Genomic DNA, 19511 nt, shown 5'->3' on the forward strand with positions numbered 1-19511 from the left:
ATTCCTTTTCATGTGCAAAATATTGTTTCCATTTCAATGTATGGCATAAGCAGAAGCTTCTATAAAAATATTTCTAGTAAAATACAGCATAAATCTATAATTACATGTAATAAGTTTTAGAAAGATGCATCCAATACTTAGACACTGTAAAATTATTTAGAATCAGTACAATTTTACCTCAGTTACTGCTGAAGTACCAAAAAGCATGACGTAATAGTCTTTTGTGAGCTGAATGGCATATTTGCTCTCACCTACATAAAGCCCTGTAAATAACCTACAGGTTGTTAGTCATTACTTAACTCAGCATCCCCAATGCTCATTTTAGCTTTTCCACATTAATTAATTATGCAAAGAGTACTTTAAATAACCATTAACAACCAGAAGCATTTCAAGCAAAGTAAGGAAAAGTTACAGAAAATAATTTTGACTTCCCATGTAAAAATCTTCTTAGAATTCCCTCCACTGAATGTAAAACCCCTCTGAAGGAACTGAAAAGTCTTTAGTGGATTGTCTTGGAACAGATCAGCAAAGCAGAATTCAGTATCTAAGGTGCTTCCTGGGCCATGGGTATAGTAAAGCATCATGCAAGGTATGAAGTCACACTATCACTTTCATCTTTCCTCTTTCAGTTCGCAGTCACATTGGCTTCCTTTTGACGTAATCTTTCCTTCTGTTAGAGAAAAAGAAAGAGTTTTATTATCATTTTGTCTATAATTTTCCATCTCCTCTCAAGTTGCCATGAGAATTTGGTCTAGAAGACTGAGAAGTACTAAATGAGTCACAATACATTAGAGTTTTCTTTAAAAAAAATTAACACCTAGAGCACTCAAGGAAGGCTCAGAACCAGTTCATTACTTACTGAAGAGAAACTGAGCTTTCTTTAGCTATACACTTGTCAAATGCTGTGCACCTTAAAAAATACACAGCTCTGTGAAGACCAGTGTGACTACAGAAAACCAGATAAATTTCAAATTCATGTGAATCTAATACCTTCTCTCTGGAATGATTTCTGCTGACACAAAGGCTCTAATCTAGCATTAGTTAGATTATGTTGTTTAAGGACCTCTTCCCAAGCAAGTGTACTCATTCATATTTCTGACGCCTATCCTGCAACTGGTATGCTCTGCTGAGAATGGAAATAATATACGGATTCCTTCATGGACATTTCCTTCCCTGAGCCTCTTGCTTCCTACAGTTTGAGAAATGCTGATTTAACCTATGTGCCTTGCACACAGACAAAAAGGGGTTTATCTACAGTGTAAATTATTAGTCCTCTTTTTGTGTTGTATCAAAAAAACCTGGGAAACAGCAAGGAACAAAACGAAGATGTAATCCCTTTTACCAATATTCAACAGAGCAAACAAGATTTTGCAAGCTTTTGAAGAAAACAAGACACTTGCCCATTAGACAAATGTATGCAGTCTCTACATGGCATGGAAGAAAATACAAGAACCTTCAGTGGAAGTCGGGAAGAAAACAGAAAAGCATCTCTTATCAAATTTTTAATCTAAAATAGCAGAGCTATGCTTAGGCACAACTAAACTTAAGTTTTAATCTTAAGGACTACCAGAGGGCATAAGCTTAAAGATTTCTCCTTGGGAAGAAAGTCACTCTGCTATGCTCAAACTAAGCATACTACATCACACTTCAACACGAGCAGAAACCCACCATCATCTGGAATGACAAAAATAGTATCACAAAACCCCTTCTGAATGTCATACTGAAACACATCATACCAGGCTAGCTGTAGGATTGATTTTCTTTGTTTCAACTTTCTTCTCCGCAGTTAACTTGCTTACTGATTGCTGAGCCACTTTAATTCTGAAACAAAATACAGAGAGAAGACATGGTTAGATTCAAAGAAATGAAAACTGCTCTGGCTCTGCTTGGTATATGCTCTATCTGTAAGAACTATCGGCCTAACTTTTTTAGGCACATTAGCCCAACAAACTGCTGTTAATATTCAAAGGCACAGAATAAAGTAGCAAAAGTAGATCAGAGTACATTTTAAAGTAGAGAAAATAAAAAGCAAAGGGACAGTCTGCCTGTACTGCTCACTGAAAATGTCACCAGGCAAACCATTTCTCTGTTCTTGCAGGATCTGGGTTTGTGGAGTGTCTTTCCCACCAAAAAAGCTGCAGTGGCAAGGCAAGAAGATATTTCTCTGAAAAAAAACCTAAAGCTAGCTGGCTCAATCTGTTGTATATATAGAATATACTATTTTACTAGGCCATTTGCCAGGCTACACATTGTATTTCCTCTGAAAACCTTGAAACGAAAGCATCTGCCAGTTTTTCCTTAATGTTTTCCCCATTGCATTACATGGAATTGACTGACCAGCTTCATTGACGTGGTGATAGGAGGAGAGGCAAATTAGTAGAGGTTCCTGTCTAGGGGTAGTTGGGGCAGTTAAAGCTGGCTTGTGTGCAGCTACAGACCAGTTTACTAAAAGCTATTGATAAGGGGAAAAAATACAGATCCAATTCCTCAGTTTCTTGCCTTTTGCTCCTGGGCTCTTACGTACAGAACCCATATTTCTGTGAGAATTTAACAAGAACACAATCAGAAGTTTCATCAGGAGGAAAAGGAGAATTTAACAAAAAGCGACTTGACTCTCCTCTTAAAAACATCGGAAAGTGCAGGGGAAATTATGTGCTAAACAGTGATAAAAAGGAAAGAAAATTCTTGGCACTCCTAAGCTAGGATTTGCCCAGCTATCAGGGCCTTTAAAACGCTGACGCTATAAACACCTACTTTACAATTCTATATGCAAAATGCAGAGGGAAAGAAGTTACGAGTGAATTTTTACAAGCAAGGAGAACTCAGCAAACCAATTTTCACTAATGCACACCAAATCAGTCTTTTACTATAAACAACACATTTCTTGGCACTTGTGAACTGAAAAATTCTACGTTCTTCTCCTATTTAATTTTTTCCACTGGCAGAAATAATTGCTATGGCCAGTCAAAAAGTATTTAAAATACCACGTCCAGTTCAAACCACTTTCGACACACTCAATTTTTGAGGAATTTTGGAAGAAAAGCAAAAAGGAAAGTGGATTATAGCTGCAATTACTGTTGTACTTCCTTGCTGTAATACTAGCAGTAAATTGTATTTCAAAAATACAGAACAAATTCATAAGTTCATTATTGTATTTATCAATGCTCAGTGTTGGAAACTACAATTTCTTGTCTGAACTGTGTGTTTTAGAAGCATCTACTGGGTAGTTATTGGTGTTGTCTCACTTTCCAGTACTTAAGAATGGGAGGAAACAGTTACACTACATTCAGATAAACTTATTTTCAACACTTTAGCTACAACATTGATTAAAGCTGTAAGTACACGCTCAAATACACAAATACGAAATTATTTTTCTGTACATCTCTAAATATATTGGATGTATTTGAAAATCGTAATTAGTGTTCTGTGTTTCCACAGGTAAACAGCTAAGCAGGAATGCACTATTCCATCTTTTTTACAATTTTTTCTTAATCAGCCCAGTTTACTTCTTAATGATAGGTGACAGCAGCCACTGGGCAGCATGCTGTTCCTCACAGCTACAAGGTTTATGCAAAGATGATGATGTATTTCAAGTGACAGTATTCAGGTTCAGCAGCGATCAACTTCTAAACTCTTCCTTGTTTTGATAACTTCTTTTTTTTAAATCACATTCTCTTTTGTCCTAGGAGTGTTTTTCAAATTGTTTTTAAATGTTTAGAGTCCATATTTTCATCTGAAGGGAGAATTATAGGGATTATAAACTTCTAGACTTAAAAAGAAAATTATGCTTGTCACTGATTTAGGCCTAGCTCTGTGTATTTTATTCCATATTTGCATAATTTCCAGGAAACCTGGATTTTTTAAAAATAGAATGTGTAGCTTGGAATACAAAATAAAAATAAACCAGCTCACTAACATGATTTGAATCATGTGATATTTGGCTCATAACAGTAACAGACTAATTATATCTTTCACTTTTGTTTCCTAAGGAAAAAAGACATAGCTTTGCTAACATATGACTGATAAGATTAGCAGGCATTATCAGAAACAAAAGTGCATAATTTAAAAGGAATGTAATTCTTCGGGATTTTTAAAAATCAGATGGCTCAATTTTAAGAAACTAGTTAGCTCAGTAATTACACCAGTGAAGCACCCATGCTGTAAAGGTGCCTTATAAATAAAAGTAATTCTTTGTTAAACATGGACAGGATACTAGAACTGGCTATTTTGTTTGGAAGCACTATGCTTGAAATGAGAAAAATGAAATAGTATGAAAATTATCAAATTAAAAATCATAAAATTGGCTAACAGCAGAATTCCAATCTTTGTATTTTTTCCATTATTTTACTTTCATTAAAAATCCCTAGATATGACACATAATTTGAATTGTCCATTAAAAGCTATGACAGCCTTCCATCAAAACTTTCAAAAACACACAATATTTTTACCTGCATCTAATGTATGTTCAATGTATGCACAACATTTGACTGAGTCTGCTACTGAAACAGATAATAAAACTTGAAGAATGATTAAATAAAAACACTTCAAGAATGATTAGCTAGCAACTAGACGAACTGTGTTAATTCAACACAGGTATGCTGCTTCTCTGTTCACTCTTTATTTTCTACCACCTTTCCTTAGCACAAATAAAAATAATCATATAATATCATAACTTTGTTTGAGAAGCTTTTCATTAAAATACTAAAAATTAAAGTATTTCAAAACAGATGTATATCTAGATGTAAATTGTTTAACTTCTTCTTATAAAAGTATGAACTTCCTTGACTACTGTTAACTGTTCAGTAATAACTTGTTCAAAGCCTATGTGAAGTAAAACAAGAGCCAAGTGACAGAATGTCAAAAATTGGGACAGAAAAGTATCTATACTTAAGAGAAGTATCTCTAAACCAGAAAAGCAAGAAGGGATAGAAGCATGTAGTAAAACACACCAGAAAAACAGTGACCAGGACACTTGCACAGGGAGCACTGCAGAGGACAAGGAGAGCAGAAAGGACGGTAGAGCAGCTGCATCACAACACAGAGAGAAGAGGTGTGCAGGTGCTAATTTAGCAAGCAATAACATGAGGACAAAAGATTAAGGAATGAAGGTTGTTTAAGCCTTGAAATCTGATCAGCTACAACAAGGATGTGTTCAAAAGAAAAGTTACTCTCCAACAGTGAGCCAAAGAGGTCAATATACCTTAAGGAATAAAGAAGATGTGGTGTCAACTGTAATACTGAGCAGTACTGCACATTACCATACAGTATGGAAAACAGAATTGAATGAAATTATCAAAACAATGTCTTTTTAAATAGGAGAACCATGACTCCAGTACTGCATGTGGACCTTTACTATAAGCAATGGGAATGTAATCGGGTTTTTCCTGCCTCTATGTGGCGGGTGTTGTCTTCCCCTTTAAACTGGATGCAAGTAAGGCCTCTTAAAATTAGACGATATTACTGAAAAATAAATACATTATTTTATTCAAATTTTTTTTTTTTTATTTTGTAATGAGGGACACAGAAACTAAACCTAAAGGTAAGCCCTTATTTATTAAGAGTTTCCTTCATAAGCTCAGGAAGAAAATTTTTTTCCTCCTTACAGGGAAAGATATTATCCAGCCAGGGACTAACCAGATAAACTCGTTATAATTTTCACCCCTGCTTCCCATTCAAGTTGGACAGAAGAAAATGTGAGCCAGAATGCTCCAAGCTCTAGAGTCCCCAGTTAGGAAAACCAGAATCCCTTCTAAACAAGCCAGTTGCTACTCATGTATGTTCGGGCTCTGCTGGTGTGTGAACACAGAGATCAAATTATCTGGTTCTCTCTCAGCCTCTTGATATTCTGGAATAATCCATTCTCTTCACTTCTCCAGCTCCTTTCCATGCAGCTGGTGAGTTACGTGGATAGCTGTGGGTTATGAAATAGCTTGGAATGACAATTCTGTGCCACCTGAGCTTTTTATGACTTGAGGTCCTTCCGTAAGGCTGTGTTGGCATCGGAATTGTTGTGCAATCCCAGTCTTCAAATATGAGTGGAGAAGCACAATCTGGGGTAGCTATATCAACATCAACTGTTCAACCAAGAGCCAAGCTCCATACCCAGCCCAGATCCTTAACAGAGCTGACTCCCCTTTGCCCGGCTCCCCATAGCTCAAATTCCTTTCATGTGTAACATGCCTTAGTGTTCTTAGTCATATGGTAATTTCTGTATGCAGCCCATAAACTAATCGTTAAGTAACATCGTTTCCTGAAAACACTGTTACCCCATGCAATGTAACAGGTTACATTTCAGTCTCAAAATTTTAGAAGACAGATGCCTGTGCATTACCTGGCCTGGCAGATGATTTTATAGAGTTCTTGATTAGCTGCACCATTAGGAGCCTTATAAGAGACTATGAAGTTTGAACATTATACACGTCAATTACTGTGTTGCACAATACAATTGCCTAATCAAGTCTTCAGGCTTAAATCTTCTGTAAAGAACTTGATCATTATTGATCAAATCTTTAAATTGCATTTAGAATGAATGTTCACTAACTAAATCAGTACAAATGTAGTAAAATGTATGTTGTCAGTGGAATTTGTCTCCAACCCTCAAATTGCTAAAATGCTTGATATGTTTCTATTTTTTTCTGACAGTGTTTTGATTATCTGTGTAAAGTGGGTGAGAAATTTTAGCTCTGTAGTCACAAGGAAAAAAAAAATCTATTTTAATGCCTTTAGGAAAGCTGGTGCATAAGAAAAAACAGTAGGAAGAAAAAAGCCACACCAATTCAGATCAAAAAACATGCTTCGGTTTCATCTGAGCTTGCCACTGGCAGATACCTAGGAGCATGTAAGGACAGCCAAAGCACACAGTGATAAGCCCCGGAATACTTTTGCAGCTGGAAACTCTCTTCATAGGAAACAGTCCTTCATGGACCTTTCTAATATGCATTTGTACTGTCACCATCCGAAAGCAATGCAAGCTTTTGGTATCCGTGACATCTTGTGCCAAAGTGTTCAACAGGTCATGTGAAGAGGCATCACTGCATTTGGCTTGTGCCAGCCACTTGCTAATTTCATTTGATGCTCTTCAACTGTTGTATTAGATGAGGTATGCAATCACTATTACCCATTCACCCTTCAAGCTTGTACACATCCCTATTGTATCCTTTTCAGTAAGGTCCTTTCCAAGCCAAAGTATTCCACTTTATTTAAACAGTTCCTTATGCAGAAGCTGTTCTGTACCTGATCGTTCTTATTCTTACCTCTCCTTACCTCTCCTAGCTCTACCACATCCTTCTGGAGAAGAACTACATATGGATAACTGTAGATTCATACAATGATTCAGTGACATTTTCTGTTTTGTTGTATAGTGCTTTCCTAATAACACCTAAAAAGAAACACTATTTTTCTTTCCAAGAGCAAGAGCCTTGACTCAGCACTTTGCCATAGCCTATGGGAAACAGCCATTTCTGTTTTGCAACACAGGCCTGTAATTTGCAATTATCTCCTCAGTTTGCCCCATAGCTACAACTTAACCTCAGAAACATGTAAAAATCCTCCCCTTTTTCTCTGTCTGCATTGCTAAACAGTCTGGTACAACTCTTCATTAATTCATATATCAGCTACTTCAACACTACCTTTCTGGTATAGACAAAGGCTACACTGCCCACCTAAAATCTACTCAAAAGGCATGTGGAACGTAGACATGTAGAATATCGCAACAATACCTTTTTCTTCACTCAATCACAATTAACTTGACCTCACTCCAAGAGCTTTTATATGACAATGAACCATTATCCCCCCGCCTGTTAATGCTATAGGGCTCATGGATCAAATTTTCTCACAAATATGTTGCCTTTTCCTGATGCTGCAACTATGTGTACAAGGAACTCCCAGTACAAATCCATAAAGTCACCTAGTGATCCTAATGATCATATTTCAAATATTTCCTTAAAACTAGTTTATTTTGTGATAACACTTTGCCTTATTAGACCATTAGTTTAATATCAAATGAAATAAATAGCGTCTGTTACACTCATCTTTTGGCTTTTAACATACATGCAGATTGTACAATACCTGGATGATGCCCTGTTTTGGAGTGTTTGACTAATACTCAGGACAGAGTGCTCTACCATTGATAAAAATGGCTGCAAATCTAGACTCTCACCAACTCTCATTGTCTTAGGTAACATACACATGACATAGAGTAGATGAAAGATAAATTAACTTTTTAAATCAAACTGTAAAATAGATCTAGTCATCTAAAATAGATACAACGTCTTGAACCAAAGATTATTTCTACTCCTTGCTCACTGTGATACTGCAAATGAAAATACAATCCACTGGTTCCCCTGTGGCAAGTGTTTCTGTCAAATTTCAGTCATTTGTTAGGCACAAGATAGACTCATAATTAGCTTAATCAATGGTTATAAATATTAAATATTGTATTGGCCAGCACTGCTAAGAGATTTTGCAATTTACATGTTATGTCTTATGAACATGTGGTGTTAAAAACAAGGGCTCCCCAGACTTACTCTTTTCCCGTGCAGAAGTAGAGGGCAACAACAATCCTTTCTGTATTTAATAAATTGAAGACTTGTGTAGAAAGCTACAGCCAGCTCCAATTTACCATAATAAACAAAACTTAGTTGGGCACTGCTCAGTGCTTTCTCTTCTGTTAGGACATTTTCATTTTTACCATTAGCTACCTACACTGCTACAGTGCTCCTTTTAAAATCTGTTATTGCCTTTCTAGCAAAAAAAACCAACACTGTGTCTCTTGTTCACAAGATTAAGCTGAAACCCTCAACATGTTTCATGCTAGGGATGACATTCAAGAACAAAGAAAGCATTTTAAAAAAGGACCTTTTATAAAAAGTAACATTAAAAATAGGAATTCTTTCCTATTTTCAAGACAAAGTATGTAATTCTGTTCATTAAATAATGATTATGTCTTCTCCAGCTATTGAGACAAACTTTGGTTGTCTTTTTCTTTTCTGAATTCTGACCTATAAAATTTATATGTATGTTCAATCTGAAAGAGATAGATTAATTCAGTATGGTAACTATTGTAGCAATCCTATTTTTGCAGTGTAAGCACTGGGTCAAATTAACAACTATAATTCCTTTTACATCTAAGTATTTCATAATTAAAGGATAACATCCATAAACAAATAGTGATAATCCTTGGCACAATTCTTCTGCAAAACATACCATCACAGTTTGTGGTGAAACTACTCACTGCAAACTATTAGTATTTTTTCTGTATTTATACTTTTTCCTTATATTCAGACTTGGCTAGGATATCCTCTTAAAATATACTTTAACAGATCTTGAATGCTTTAATAGACTTATAGATAGGCATTCATATATATATATAATGTATTTAAGTTGTTATAAATACATATTTGTTTTGATTCTGAATTCATACACATGCCCGTTGCAAATAAAATTAGTAGTGTAAGAAAAGGAAGTGAGAATTACATGCAATCAACCATGGTGTAAGTGCCTTGTTGCCAAGAAAAAAAAAAGACACTTTTGTTTTAGTCCTCAATTCAGTTATCTCAAAATTTTATAAACAGAAGAAAGCATTAAAGCAGTTGATGTACCTGGATGCATAGACATACTAAATTATAGAGCTATCAATCGCAAAACTAGGGTTTGATGCAAAATAAAACAAAAGTCTCTAAGTGAGTATTATGGTGCATTTACATAAAGCTGTCTGTCAGATATGAAAAGGTAATAATCAAAGCAAATTTTATTATATTGTAGTTGCATTCTGGTATTGAAGGGAACACAATGTCTGAAAGAAAACTGTCACCATATTCCTATCAGGAATATGGTTTTGAAATTCTTCATTTTATCTCTATAGTAATTTATTTATCATATTATACCATATATGATATGATATCATATCTATCTAGGTTTGCTATCTATCTGTAACTCTGTCTTGCATTCTTAAGTGGTGCGCAAATTTTGTCGAGGAAAGAGACAATGATTCAACTATATTTTGCAGGCAGCTAATTTATTTTCATGGTAGGTTAAATGCAGGGCAACTCAGTTAGAGTGCTTCCTTTACTAAAAGAAAGTCTCATAGAAATCTAATCAGATTTCTACAGTTGTGTTACATTCAGGAGCCAAGCAGTTTTTAGACAAAACAGGCTCTTGCAGCTGAGGCTGTCATTTACTTCAATGTGATACTCTTTTTTTTTTTCCTGAAATTTAGAGATTTTAAAGGTGTCTGTTATGCAACACAAAGTAGTTAGTTTAAATTATAAATTTTTTTTTAATCTTAGATCTTTTGACCTATTTTTACTACTGTAAGCTAATATATTTTTTCATTATACCTTTGCATAATGATAATTCTGCATATTATAACTAAATTTTGAACTTTCTGAGTAGTATTTCTTGGCAAATAATCCAATATTAACATTCCTATATTCTATGATTCTATAGAAATGTAAACAATGAAATCCATTTTTAGGTATCTATGCAACTAGCTGATTTAGACACATTTTAAAACCGAGTTTCTGCAGCTCCTCCTGAAATTGGAAGGGTAATCCAATTGTAAACATGTTCACATACGGATATAAAATGCTTCTGTTTCAGAATCCAAGATTGAAAATACTGACTTACACTGCCAATTCTTCTTCTTTAGAATTTCCTTCAAAACAAAAGAATTGCTTCATGATAAACAGCTTTAAAAAAAATTAAATTAGGAGTCTTGCAAAACAAACAGTGGATCCAATTAATTAGTCAGTTAAGAAAGACAGCTGTCCATTCCTGTCATACTAAGGTTTTTAGTTACCAATGTGCACAGTGACTCTTAGCTTGCTTTCAAACTTTTTTGGACAGCAGCTCATCAACCGTTAGTCTCATACTTGGTACAACAGATCCTTTAAAAGGTCATGACTTTACAGGGCACTTTCAGGTGATGAAAATTTTCAGCTTTTCCATCATTCTAATCTACTGAATTCATGCCATTCTTCTTTTCAGTAGCACTTTACAAAACTGTTTAGGATGATGAAAACAGTTCTACTGTCATTCTCATTAACTTATTATACAAGGCTCCTCATTTCATTGTCTTGATGAATCACTCAAATTTTGAATGTAAAGAGACAATGAATTTTCCTTTTGAGATTAATCAAACTTTATTAAAATCATTTGAAGTGAACTCTGAAAAATAGTCTATATAATCCAGAAAGTGTCAGCAATTTGAAGTATTATAGTAACTGGTGCTCTGCATTCTACTGGTATCCCTTTACACTTATGAATAGGAACAAAGGTATCCATCAAAGGAGCTGATGAAATATTTGTGCTGTATTTTTATTTGTACATTTAATTTATATAATTATTAAACCATGAGAAATTCTCATCTCTCCCCACTAGGAAAGTACAGAATAGAGCAATTTACTTAAAAAGATTTCTTGAATATTGTATTAATAAAGCTTAAGAAGTTATGTAGTGTTAAAACATTTACAAGGCATTTTAAATAAATCAATTTAGTTGAAGGGATCATTGTCTGGCATCAGCAAGGTGCTAATTACATAAAAACGAATGGATGTATGGTCTAGATTTTTTTTCCTTGGGTATTTAATTTCTATTGCTTGTAACTGCTTTTGGAACAAACATTATTCATGATTCAGCAGAAAACAGATCCCTGAGATGATCCTTATCATGATTAAAGCAATCTGCTAGTGAATGTTTATTTTACACAGTTTTTAACATCTAAACCAAATCTGCATATTGATCTAGACACAAGGAAATAAAAGATTCTCTGTAAATGTTTGCAGTTGTCAGCTTCTAAAAATCAATCTAATCATAACATAGATGATACAAAAAGCTACAACTTTCAACTGTTTAAAACCTGTACTATCTGTAAAACAATGTTGATAAGGTTGATAATTGGAATTTATAATTTCTACAACTTGTCCTTTAAAAATCTACTTCTACATGAACCTAAAAGCCCCACTGATTTGGGGCAAAATGGAAAATATAAATCTAAATTTCATGCTGAAATTTATTAATCCATTATTTTCCAAAGCATGACCACATTACTACTCTTTAGGTCTTTTCAAATGAATTGAGATATGGTAAGCATGGTGCCCTTGTAGTGGAATTGTTTTTTCTTTGTAAAAGATTTTAAGCTTCTTTAAGAAAATCAAGCAAATAATCGAACGTTTTAGGGTTGGGGGTTTTTGGGGGGTTTGGTGTTTTTTTTTTTTACTCTAAGTAATAAAATCAGGAGACTATGGTGAGATCTAGCGGCAAGTAGTTTGATGTCCTCAGCAGGACACCGAAAGTCAGAAGTAGTGCTGTAAATTCAGTGTGGGGCTTCAACACTGTGCTAAGTGTGGCCTGAATCTCTGGGGCTTCCCTTTGATGCAAGTGCAGTATATTAACTGGAAAAGCATTTACTTTTATTTGTCTGTACTGTCTGCGACAGCAATATCGCCTCATTTAGGCTAGTTCAACATGAAAATGCACAGAGAAGCAATCTGTTACAAATTAGCACAGCTCCCCTTTCATTTTACTAGCTAGTAATTGGAAGGGGTTACAAAAGTGTAATTTATCCGATTATATGTGTTTATCTTTTTGTGGGGATAGCATGCCTTTGGTGAATTTTCCTACGCACCCTGAGGGAATAATCTTTCCTTGATGTCCATTAGATCTGAAAGAAAACAATGACGCCTGTGAAACATAGGAGTATAATTTGTTTGAGAAGGAACAGTTTCCCAGACATCTAAAATGGTATTAATGACTTTATTAGAACCTTACCGTTCCTTGGAAATGCTTTTGCTCTCTCGTTTCCAAATAGTCTTGAAGTCACTGCAGAATTCGTACCACACCATGAAAACGTAGTTTGGTGTGATGTCCTTCTCGCCAGGCTTTGGCTTTATCCCAAAGTATCCCACTGTTTCTTCAAAGCTACAAGGGAGGGGGGAAAAATACTGTCAACACATAAGCCCACTGGGGAAACAGTTTCTCTGAGGGCTGGTTCCTGATTCGGTAGTCAAGGCTGGTAATTACCATAACTTCCCCTTAGCCTTGGAAATCATAGCAGCAATCCATGCTGAGTATTGCTAACCTTCCAACATCCACCTCATTCCCAGGAGGATAACTTACAGATGCATGAGCCACCATAGAGATATGTCACGCAGGCAAATCATGGGCATTAAATTTTAATGAGAAAAATGTAACTTCTTGCATTTCAGGAAATGCTATATTATATCTATTTCTTTAATTTTATTCTACAACACTCCATGAAGATCCCATTTATCCCATTTATCTTTAGTGAAGGACTATGGAAAAGTCATATGCCAAGTCAGGAAAAAAATCTCCACGCTTCGTTAAAAACAACCTTCAAACACTTAGGGAGAATTGGAAGAAAAAAAGCCACAGACAGTGCCAATTCAGTTTGTAAAGTTTTTACTGAAATTAAATAATCTGCTTCCACACGTGTCAATAAGTAGATAAATAATTTTATGAAAATACATTGCCAATATTTTAATGCTTTTAAATTTTATAATGTGGCTACTGAATTGCTATGCAGCTGGATATTTTCAAAGTAGTCTTTTACTATAGATGATACTTCCAATAGCATTTTAACTGATTGTGCATTTTGGACCTTTATGATATCGCTTGTATAGATAAAATGGAATGATTCACACGACTAGGCACACAGAGACTTATCTGAACAAAAGAAATGTTCACTTTTGTAAGGTTGAATCACTTTTCTCTACAAAGTAGATATAACAATCCTGAACAATTTGGTGATGCTTATTAAAAATAATACTATAATTTTAAAAAAAGGTAATAATGTATTTCAAAATAACTCATTTTTCTTGCAATATTGATTTAAGCAAAAGAAAGTTCTATTCTTCTTTACAGTTGTCAATAGGTCTTAAATCACAGTAAGTGTAAATCTTGAAAACTAAAAAAATAAGAGGTATTTTAAAGCCTCGTAAGGAGTCCCCAACTATTCAACAGATGTTACTTGAGCAAAAGTTGCAGCTTCAACAAATATTTTTCTTAACTAAAACCTGCATTTGCATAGTCCACATTTGCATGTTTTCATACGAAATTGCCAAGGTCAAGGTCAAGTTTTTTTGCCTTAGGTAGAGATTCAAGCTAGGCTTGAAGAATTATAAAGGAACCATCAAAAAATACAGAAGTTATCCCCCCCCCCCCAAAATAAAGGAGTATCTACTCCAGCTGCTTCACAAAGTACAGAAGCTTGGATTTCAGCTACATGGGCCAATATGCTCTGGGTTTTTTGATACTTTAGAGATGGATACAGCTTCTAAGGCATGCTGAAGAATATCACATATTGCTCAAGGTAAGCTATTAATGCAGTAGTTTTAAAAATTCTCTTATATGATAACCTTAACATTTTAAATTTCGTACATAGGTTTTGTATGAAACATGTAACTATATATTGAGTTAACTGGCAATTCATGATAAAGGAATAAGAATTAAATATGTATGAATAAGCCCATAATATTAGAGTTGAAGGGTCCTATAGTGACACTACAAGGAGAGAAAAAAAATAAAAAAGAAAAAGCTAATATAGCTTTAAACACCCATATAAACCATTTTGGGATTTCAAACCCTAAAACTACCGAAATACTGTAGTAATAACCAGGTAGTTAAAACAGTTTCTGTCAACTGGGCAATGTAATTTCCATTATATTCACTTGGGCCAAATATTCCTCAGCTGTTCACACCCCTTGACTAGGGCAGCTGAGCCACGAACAGCAAGGCCAAAAAGGCTCTTCTCAAGTTTGCTTCATGTAACAGCAGCCCTGGTAACATCACGCTCTCTTCTCCCTAACGGAACCCTTCTCCATCCCAGCCGTAGCTGATACAGTTGTCTCTACATGCTCTAGGATTCTGAATTCCTGCACACTCTCTCTCACTCTGTCTTCATCCTGACACTTAGTCTTCATCGTCTCTTCATGTTTCATCTTCAGCCCTTCCCTCAGTAGCTCTGTTTTGTTTTAACCCAGCTTAATCTAGCTTCTTGAGCTGCTTTCTGACTTTCAAAAGTAACAGATCTTTTTAACAGTAATTTAAAATACTGAATGTTTAGTTAGCAATTGAAAAAAACCCAAACATCGTATCAGACAATTAATTCCTTAAGTCAACTGCAAATTAAGTGTACCTCCATACCCTGGAGAGTCTACTCTGCTCCAGAAAGGCTACAAAGCAGGTAGACTATGAAAGAGCGTGTGCCACAAAAGAGAGGTCTGTAGATAGGCAGAAAGGAAACAAGTCAGCCAGCCTCTCTTGACAAATGAAATTAAGAAGTAAAGTCCCAGCTGATGTCGGCCAGTAGTTCAGCCATTTAGGCACCTTCTGCACGCAAACAGAAACAGTTCCCCTAAGACTTGAACTGCATTTGGGAGGTGCCTATTAACTTTCCTGACTGTCCAGGAAGACTAACCTAGGTGTCTCAGTTAGGTGGAGTTACTCTGGACTCAGAAACGTAACATAAAAATCCAAATTGCCACAGATCTGCTTTTAGTGATCATGAAGAAAAAATATTGATAAGAAGTTAAAAATTAATTTATCCCAGCAGTTCCATAGATAACACAAACAAGGTTAAAGGTAGACCCTTCACTCTCACAAAACTATAATTTGGTAAATTTATTAGAAATACTAACTTATTAAATATTTTACTATCTATCTATAAATCAATTTATCTCACTTCTCCCCCTATATTACCTTCTTTGACCTAAGTAAGGAACAGATATTCAGGCAACAAAAACATTAGGATTTCACTGGTTTCTTAGTATACTGTATTCAGTAGCCTAAGTGCTGAAAATGTTAAGTGACAATGAAATACATTTTTACTACATTAAGTAGTTAATCAGTTATTACAATATTCGGTAAAACTTTTGATTCAGTTCAATATTGACAGTAATTAAAATCTCAAACACAGTACACTGTTTGGCTAAAAACTCAACTGAACTTTTTCCTGGAAGACGACATAAGAATTTTTCAGAAAGCATAATACTTCTTTGAAGTACAGATCCTTTTTCCTATTTAATGTAATTCCTAAGATCAATAACATCTTTGACCAAAATAAACTGTTAGAAAACACTAGCAAAAACCTTACCATTTTTGTGCATTTTCCAAACTGCTCTCCTCTTTATTACGTTCTTCTTTAGCTGCCAATGAAAAACATTTCGAATATATAAATTACTGCCTTACTGTTTTAGAGATCTCATAGGTTAAATATCTCTTACATTCAAAACTGGATAGGTTGAATACTAAATATAATAAAAGTGATAAACATTTGATAATTTTCAATTTTTCTTTATTTCTTGTACCTAAATGAATGCTTCCAATGTACCAATAAAGTGTATTGGATTTGAAAAGTCATTTAAAATCCATAGTATAATATACAGTGGTAGACATTAATCTGAACAAAAAGCAAATAATTCAACTTGACTTTCAGATTTTAAAAAATAACATTAAGTTGTGTATGTTTCTTTATTGTTGTGGGCCAGAACTTACAAATGTAAACCTGTTTTTGCAGCGCAAATAATTGGAAGTTCAATTGGAATTGAACAGGTACCAAACATAGTTAACACCAACTGTTCCATATAGCTATCACATTTTGTTCAGGAAGCTGGAAAGTGAAAACACATGTACTACGTTTTAAATGTATGGTATGTACATGATTTTTTTGAAAAAGCAGCCAAGAGTTTGAAATATGGTTAGTGAATCTGAGCCCCTCTGTTACAGAATGCTCACATGAACTACTTAAAAGGATTTCATTTTCAAAGGATGGGCATTCTCTACTTTTGAAAATGTTTCCTGAGCTGGATACTCAAGCAAAAGCTCTGGTTTTTCCACAAAATATTGATCCATTCTTCTTAATACAGAAGAGCAACTTTAGCTGCAGCAGGATACCACATATGTAAAACAATACTAACGTGGAAAAGTTAATTCTATTCCACATTGGCATAATCCTGTCAGTGCAAATGTTAATATAAACAGAATTCAGACACTTCTTTATACAAAGATAAAGGACTGTCTCTTGTTGCTGCTTAGTCTATAAGAGTGCACTGGCTGGTTGAAATACAGTTACAAACTTGAATTCACAGACAAGGCCAGTGAGAAATTATAAGGCTACTGACACAGGTTTGTACTGAGACAGATAAAATAATTTAAAAACTGGATTACTTCAGAACGTTTGCTGTTAACAAAAAAAATTAATTTCAACTCATATATGTTTACCTATATTTGGCAAGCGTGTTGGAGATACTTATTCAGATTATTTCAGTACGGCAAAAGCCAGAAACAATGTTGTGTGCCCTTTGCACGGAAAACAATTAATTCTATACCATTAAATTCACCACCTCAAATCGTGGTGGCAAGACAGTTGCAACTGAAATAGACAGGGCAGCTCTGATTTATTGTGTTCACCTCAGGCTTCTGAGAAATTCAACTAAAGTTAACGTATTATACTTAAGTCATTCTTTCCACAGCTGTTTCAGTTCATATCATTAAAACTAGAAAATATAGGTTGGAATTCTAATGGTTCATCATGATACAAAATTAACTACATATAGAAAAACAAACTGTGTATAAAATTGTACACTTTGTGATTACATTAATAACTTCTTTCTGGTTAAGGAGATGAAAAACTGTTAAGTAAGGCAAATTTTCCAACATAGCTACATTCACAGCTACAACAGAAACCGAATATCCTCAGGTCCCTGCACATGAACAAGAACGCAGTAACTAACAAGGACAACATGCTTATATGTTTATAGTTAGGTGTTAAGACCTGACTTAGCAGAAAAAAGGTCTGACTTCTAAGAAGGAACACACAAAGTTTACATTAACATAACACTGTGTGTGTTTGTGTACCAACGTAAGGGAAAAAGGAAGGAAGAAAATAACTATTATATGACAAACAGTATTTTCCAGATTGTTAACTATAAGCACGTCTACCAAGGAACTATTTAAAAGCACTAATTTGAAATGTAGATGTTGAGACTTGTTAAGAAAATAAATTAACTACTCTATATAACAAATTCTAAGTATGCAGGAGTTACAAATACTACATAATATGTAAGACAAGAAACCAGAGCAATTCTTTAATCTTCCATGCAATTTCTAAGTAATCTTCCTCTTGGAATTCGTAATATCCTACTCTTTTTCTCCCCCTTCACAACCTGCAATAACTAACACTATCAATGCTGTCAGCAAAGGCTTCCATGAAACACAGTATTTTCTTCAACAGTCCTTAAAGCCCCATAGTCAAGATATCAAACCTCATCTTAATTCGTGGAATTACTGAAGGCAGTTAAAATAAACTACATAAATGAAAGAACTTCTTTTTATTTCTCTGGCAACATCACATTTGCTAGCATAGAATTTCCTTTTTGCTGAAGCGTGATCATGTAACATTTTCATCCTTAGACCACATGCTTGATTTCAGTTCCCTTAAGAACTGTATCAGATTGGCACAGTGATGCATCTGGCCTAACATCCTGTCTCTGGCAGGCACTGAAGCAGGTGCTGGGTCAGAGTGAAGGACCAGGACCTTCCAGTCCTTCCCGAGTGTTCTGTCTGCCTCGGAGTTTCTGTGGTTCATACAAAATGCTTCCTGCACTGGATGTCATTTCAATGTAATACTCAATGGATTCTCTCCCAAGAACTTGCTCATTCTCTGCTTAAGCTTTTATAAGCTTTTTAACTTCCACAAACTGCTGTGGCAAGTGTTCTATAGCTTAACTACATGTAGCACGTTCCGTTTCTTTTGAAATGGGCTCCTGATATCACTCTATTTCTTGTATCGGAGAGAAGCATGACTGCGGTGAACATTGACATTTTATTGTTTAGGTGATGACAGCAGAACTATGTGGCTATCATCACAGCATGGGGCTAACGATTTATACAAAGAGTTCATAAGTATCATCAATATTCATTTAATATTTTTATTATTGGTGTTATCTTACTGTCTAGAACAAGACTGGGCCTTGCATGAAAAGGCCAGGAATGGAATACATTGCAAATGTTATAAATGAACAATTTGTATACTATAACACAGGAAGTATATTTCATTACAGAATATGCTTTCTTGAAACGTGAATTTTAAAGGAATGGAAATAAAATTAATAGAATCTTTTAAAAAATTAACAACTAAACAAGTATTAATGAAAATACATAAATGAATACAAGAGAATGTAAAATCAGAAAATGGATCATCTCTATTTTCCTTTTTTTCATTATCAAACTGGAATATACTGTATTTTGAAAATATGTCTTGACTAACAAGAATAAGTACGGTACCAAGTATGGAAATTGGGGTTTAGAATTGTTAAAGATATGGAAATTCTATTTCTAATTTAGTATCATATGCTACTAGGATAAAGTTTTACATTTCATACAGGCTGAATACAATTTTAGATTATTTTTTTTAAAAAAACACCTCACATCCTATAGTAAAGCATATAGCAATAGAGCACATAAAAGTTCTCAGAAATTAGGTACTCACAGTA

At 34.7% G+C, this 19511-nt stretch overlaps 1 protein-coding gene across 4 annotated transcripts in view; it reads right to left on the reverse strand.

Annotated features, from left to right (window-relative positions):
- Positions 1-250: 250 nt before the first annotated feature.
- Positions 251-19511, reverse strand: part of FMN1 (formin 1) — a 178999-nt gene continuing 159738 nt past the window's right edge. For all 4 annotated transcript variants that reach the window (XM_086748668.1, XM_086748667.1, XM_086748670.1 and 1 more), the window contains 4 exons: positions 16112-16163; positions 12769-12918; positions 1737-1821; positions 251-670 (listed from right to left, as the gene is read on the reverse strand). In XM_086748668.1, coding sequence (XP_086604794.1) covers positions 626-670; positions 1737-1821; positions 12769-12918; positions 16112-16163 — 332 coding nt within the window. In that variant the 3' untranslated portion in view covers positions 251-625. The remainder of the gene's footprint in view (positions 671-1736; positions 1822-12768; positions 12919-16111; positions 16164-19511) is intronic.

The sequence above is a fragment of the Chlamydotis macqueenii genome, chromosome 5 (genome assembly GCF_036417535.1).
Source record: "Chlamydotis macqueenii isolate bChlMac1 chromosome 5, bChlMac1.mat, whole genome shotgun sequence".
Classification (NCBI taxonomy): Eukaryota; Metazoa; Chordata; class Aves; order Otidiformes; family Otididae; genus Chlamydotis; species Chlamydotis macqueenii.